The sequence below is a fragment of the Mastomys coucha genome, unplaced genomic scaffold (genome assembly GCF_008632895.1).
Source record: "Mastomys coucha isolate ucsf_1 unplaced genomic scaffold, UCSF_Mcou_1 pScaffold9, whole genome shotgun sequence".
Classification (NCBI taxonomy): domain Eukaryota; kingdom Metazoa; phylum Chordata; class Mammalia; order Rodentia; family Muridae; genus Mastomys; species Mastomys coucha.
In genome coordinates this window covers 101,317,656-101,323,687 of record NW_022196915.1, presented here as the reverse complement: position 1 = coordinate 101,323,687, position 6,032 = coordinate 101,317,656, and the positions used below count along the sequence as shown (strand labels likewise).

The following is a 6,032-nucleotide window of genomic DNA, read 5'->3' as shown; positions in this document are numbered from 1 at the left end:
TTTAATATTTTTTTCCCCTGAGACAGTGATCTGAGTAAAGGGTTTTGGAGATAAAATTTTGGGAAAAATAAGCTTAACTTTTTTAATTTGTGCAGTGTGTTAAGTTGAGCACTGATGAAGGGTCAAGGTCTAACCATCTCTCCCTGGAACAGTAGTAGCCTAAGAAAACCACACAGAGACTCAGTCGTGAAATGCTGTTTTCAGTTTTGAAGTATGTTTGAATAGACACTAAAACCGACCTGAACAGTTAAAAATATTGTAATTTAAACTGACAACTCTCCAATCGCTTGATTGAGAACCTTAGAGAGACAAGGTTTATGTGGCATTTTTTTCCTGATTAGGGAAAATTAATTCTTCCTCCAACTTGGTGGCGGTTGAGCCGAGTCCCTTGTGACCTTGTCAGAGGTCATTTTAAATCGCTTTGGACTATTTGCTTAAGAAGCTCAGTCTTCCTTTTCCTCTCCCTTTGTTTGGTATTCATCCTGTTTCATGGCCACAGCCCATGTGGTCCTTCTTAATAGAAGCTGACTAATCCCTTCCTCCTTAGGTGTAGATTTAGAAGTATCCTATCAGTATCTGCTGAGGCAACTTATCACAACTGAGAAGTTAGGGATGGTGGGTTAGGAACCTTCCTGCTGAGGACATAGGAAGAAAACTAAAGCCTTGCACACCGTGTGTTCTCTCTTATTACTCACGGAAAGATATTCATCAGACCTTATGCATGGGTAGCCAACTGCTTGCTCCATGGGATGCTTTATTTAAAAAGTAGCAAATAACATTTTGAAACATGAGGGAAGAAGGAATAGACTTTTGTTAGGAGAAAAATGACCATAATATTCTTTGACATTTCTCATCAAATAATCAACAACTTTATTGGAATATACAAGTGTGCTTTCTGACATAGCTAGATGTTTTAGGTAAAGACAAAAGAGGAACAGAGCCGTATGACTACAGTGCATTTCAGATGTAAAGGGACATCACATGGGCATCTCTAAGTTACTGAGCTCAGTAGAGGAGGCTTAGTGGGGAAACATTATTAAGTTCCTTCAGAGAATTTATGTGAAATCGCCCTGCTAATCTACTCTATAACTCACAGACTTGTAGTAACTTTTTTATTTAACTTGCAAAAAATGAAAGAATCCCCTAAAATACATGCATAATACTTGCCTTTGTGTGCTTTGACTTAATGTTATTTTTATACCCAGGACTTTAAGAAATACTACTTATTGTGTTCTGTGCTTGGCAAACACAGCCTCAAATGCCAACATTCACAATATTAAATGTAAAGGGTTTGATTAAGCAGAATATAACTACAGATACACCAAAGCCTTCTTATTAAAAGTCACTTCTGAGTTTTCACAGTTTAGATTTAATGTGAGCATTTAAGAAGTTTTAAGTTAAATGCCAAGAAGACATAGTTTGAAGTAGACTATCAGAGTCTTGATTGATAGGTACTGTGTGAACATTCGAGTTATCTTCTAAGTTAGCATAACACACCTTTCCCTAATTTCAGTCTTTATTTTAAAAGAGTTCTTCTGTTCCAGGCATAAGGAGATGAGGGATAAATCAAGGCTCCAGGAAGGTATTTCTTGATGGAGATCTTCATTACCAAAGCCAGGGAAGAAACATGAGTGTCCCCATCAGAGGGAGTGCCATAGACTCAGTTCCCGATGCACATCCCGCGCCAGTTGTATCCAGAGTACTTCCATGGTCTGCTCGATGGACTTGCTTGACATCACTGAAGTTCATGCTGTCTGGCATCCCTAGAGGACAAACAAGAAAGCACAGAGTGATGTGGGGCATGGAACCCGTGGATAGTTCTTAAACCTGACAATCTCATGCCACAGTCTTCTTGCTTTCATTGTCTTCTCTGTTTTCACCCAGGTTCCAAGCCCTATGCTCCACAATGAGTTCTGCCCTGAGCACGTTGTAGAAGCAACATCTTTACATGGGCATCCTCAGAAATGCTGTAAGAGCAAAATGACCAAGAAAATTCTTTGAGAATATTTCTGTAATATCACTGATTGGTAAAGAAGCAAAGAAATTTAGTGAAATAAAATATTCTGAGATATTCCATTACTGCTTTTCCCATTGTGTCAATTATGGAACTGGCTACATGTTTTCCCATGAGAATGCAACAAGGTAAGAGGAAATAATTAAGACTGTTTAAAGTTGATTTTAATTCAACCAGGGGGAGGGCAGGAGGTATGGGATGTATCAGGGGGAGGACTGGAAAGGAGATAAAATCTGGAGTGTAAAAAAAAAAAAGATTAAATAAAAGTTAAAAACAAAGTTTAACTTCTGGATATTACCTCATATCAGAACAATGTAAGCATAGGGCTCTTTGCATACTTATTTTTTTTCAATAAATTGTATCATTAAATACATTTATTCAGTATAAAGTGTTATGATATAGTACAATGTGAAATAAATAATTGGTTTTGTATTGAGGCTTCAAAATTTACATTCATAACAATTTTGAAATGTAATATACAGTAGAGTATTATGAGCTATACTTAATCCTTTGTATTATGTCTGAAACGCTTGTCTTCTGCCTGAATTTTCTACTTTCTTTCTGAAACATGGTCTTGTTTGACAACCATCTCTTCTTTGTCTGCAGCCAGAAGTCTAGAAGCCCTAGAAACCCCTGGAAAGCAGCATTCTGCCCTCCATCTTTATGAGTGGGACTGTTTAGATTTCACATGTGAGAGTGGGCACAGGACACTATTATATTATTATAATATAATATAATATCCACAAGGCTATGAATTACGTAGCCATTATGTGCACATAGAGGCATGAGGAAAACAATATGTTAGTATGCAACATATGCAAGTATGTTAGAGAACTTGTCAGTAGGAACACTGCCAAATGGAAGACAGAGATGAAGCCCTTGATCCAAATATAAAAAAGAAAGGTAGATGAATTAACCCTTTCACTTGTATGTATATGAGTGTGCTATCTTTATTCATACACGAAAAGGCCATGAGATCTCATTACAGATGGTTGTGAGCCACCATGTGGTTGCTGGGAATTTAACTCAAAACCCCTGGAAGAAAAGTTAGTGCTTTTAATTGCTGAACCACGTCTCTAGCCCCTCTACTTAGTTTTAAATTGTTATACCTCTGCGTTATGGATAGACAGATAGACTGAGTAGGGAAATGGTCCATAATGATTTGCAATGAACCAAATGTTTTCTTCAGGTGATGTTAGTGTGACACACCCAGGGAATTGCTGGTTTGTCCCTCATTATCTAGTGTCACTAATGTTCTAGGCCATGTGACTGTGAGTTATCTCATGACATACTGCTATCCATCACAATGAACAGAATTCAACTCAGTCTTAGTAAAGCCACAAATATTGACATCATAATTACATTGAGACTGAAAAAAAGGTCCTCATATAAGGAAAATTCAATATTTATGTAATTAGGTCAATACGCATATATAATTCAGAAGGTAAGCCCTACTGCATTCAGGGATGAGAGCATTAAGACCAAGCAAGCTCTGCAGATCTGATGTATTGATTTTGTAGCCTCAGTTCAAACATTATTATTCATGGTTTGGGTACTTGTTTTGCCCTTCTGTGTCATTAGGCAAGATGAATAAACTAGCAATTCATTTTTTATAGGGTGGGAGTCAAATGTGAATATTTTAGTCATGGTTTCAAACCTCCTGCTGAGCTAGAGCTTAACAGGGAGCTAAGAGCACTCTAGAATTTTGGAAGATGCCCTCTTTCTGGGCAATTTAGGCTGGGCTTTTTACAAGCATCCCCTACCCCTTGAAGAAGACATGATTCTTGCTTATCCATTCTCCTTTATTTGATGTCAGATGTGAATGTATACACTTTATTGCATTGAACCAGGGATTAAATACCTTTTATGGGATGGAATGTTTAGGAGAGAAAGCTCATTGGATGGTTTCTAGGGTGCTATGTAGATACCTCATTAGCATGGAGAACTCTATCAGTCTGCATTTTAGCCTGACCACTGGGATGCTGACATGCATGCGTCTCAGGAAAGACAGAATGCAGTGGACAATAGGAGTCCAAGTCCATGTTCTTCCGGGAAAGAAATAGCAAGATCTGGGACAGGTGCTGGGACAGAGTTCTCGAACTTATCTGTACCCAGATGGCACTGGGGACCATGTGGAGCTGAGAATGTGAGTCTGCAGGCATGCATTGAGCCTGGGACTGGGGTAGAATCTGGCTTGGCTCCAAGTGAGTGCCAAATGTATGGATAGACTGGAAGAGAGGCTTTCTTCTGGACATGTAGGCAAGGCTCCTTAGGACTAAGGCCTCCCCCATAGCAATTTTTGATGAAGGAGATGGTCTTTGCTTGTCTAAACTGTTTTATTCATGCTGGGTGTGAATACATATGTCTTACTCAGTTTAAAACAGATTAAATACCTTTTGCAGGAAAAGATGCTCAGGAAAGGAAGCTTGTTGGCTGAACACTCAGGGCAAATCTAGATATATCATTAGAATGGAGAATTCTATGTTTCTATTCTATGTGACTGTTTGTCATACTCTTCATGGTGGGGTGTCATGGTCACGTTTTCCAGGACAGGTATTCTGGCCTGGAGCTGATTTTAACGCCTACCATTCCTAATTATGAGATTTACCGGGTTTTTTGAATTTGCCTTGACCTTACTAGTTCTTCTGTCTGGTGGCACGGTTCTATTTGTCCCACGGAACCCCAAGTGTTTTTGCTGCTTGACCTAGCGTTCATGGTGTTCTCAGTAGGGTGTCATAGTTGTGTGTTCCAGAGATGACAGAAGTAGACAGGGAGTGGCTCCTTCTGCTCTCAATTCTGAGATTCCCATGGTTTGACCTCGTTCAGTGTTACCATTTCTCATGCATGTCTGGTAACATGGTGCTACATGCCCTGCAACCATCAACACGCATGTGAGCAGAAGGGTCCTCAAGCCAGACAGGGTCTGCACTGCTTTAAGCCCAAAGCCGTGTTTTAATGTCTGAGGTAGGTGTAGCATTAACATAAGAATCTTAAGGTTTATGTCCTCAAAGTAATATGTGAACATCATGCTATATATAGCTATAGTTACGAATCAATCCAGTCACAACCTGGCCTTGCTTTCTGTAAGTCACATATTTTGCTGAAAAAGCAAACAGTGCTATAATTGTTTGCTTAAAGAAATTTAATTAAGTTTGGAAATTATGTCAAAGTTAGCCAAAGACTCATAAAAGAAAAAAAATGTTCTAGAACATATTACATTAATATATTAAATAAACACAAAGTGAAATTTGAATAACCTTTTTAGTACATAATAGCAATATGCAAATGTGCTGATAAGTCCATATTTTTTTCCTCTAGTGGTTATTAATCTAATTGGAGAATGACAAAGGTTTTGCTACTGGAAAGTTAAATGGAACCTTGAACCTTGAACCTTGAGTATTTTTTCAGACAGGTGGTGCTATGTAGGACACATGAGTGATGAACTATGTTTAGGGAAGTCACTGTTAAGAAGGTGGTGAACTGGCCTAGAGATATCGGCAATACCTTTGCTATGGAAGTTCATATACATTGACTCAGGTAATTCCTATGGAGCGTGCAAGGTATGCCAGTTTGTATTGATGAAGTAGGGGATCTAGGAGTAGTGAAGATGGACTTCATATTCTAAAGTGTGAACTTGGGAATATGTTCAAATCTTCCATGGCACAGACTCCGCACTTTATGAGACACTAGCATCAACATTTATGTTGAAAACAGATTCAGTTTTGTTCTCTTCTTCATTGATGTTTACAATGATTGATTATGTACTAATTTTCTATTAGTCAAACAATATGAAGTTTTTGTTTGTTTGTTTGTTTGTTTTTGTTTGTTTGTTTGTTTTTTCGAGACAGGGTTTCTCTGTGTAGCTGTCCTAGAACTCACTCTGTAGATCACTCTGGTCTCTAACTCAGAAATTCACCTGCCTCTGCCTCCCAAGTGCTGGGATTAAAGGCGTGGGCCAGCACTGCCTGGCTCAACATGAAATATTTTGAAGTTGAGGACATGTGGCTGGTGAAGGTAG

At 38.6% G+C, this 6,032-nt stretch overlaps 1 protein-coding gene across 1 annotated transcript in view; it reads right to left on the bottom strand.

Moving 5' to 3' along the window:
* Positions 1-724: 724 nt before the first annotated feature.
* Positions 725-6,032, bottom strand: part of Gpc5 (glypican 5) — a 1,368,055-nt gene continuing 1,362,747 nt past the window's right edge. The window contains exon 8 of the mRNA XM_031362935.1: positions 725-1,763. Coding sequence (XP_031218795.1) covers positions 1,606-1,763 — 158 coding nt within the window. The 3' untranslated portion in view covers positions 725-1,605. The remainder of the gene's footprint in view (positions 1,764-6,032) is intronic.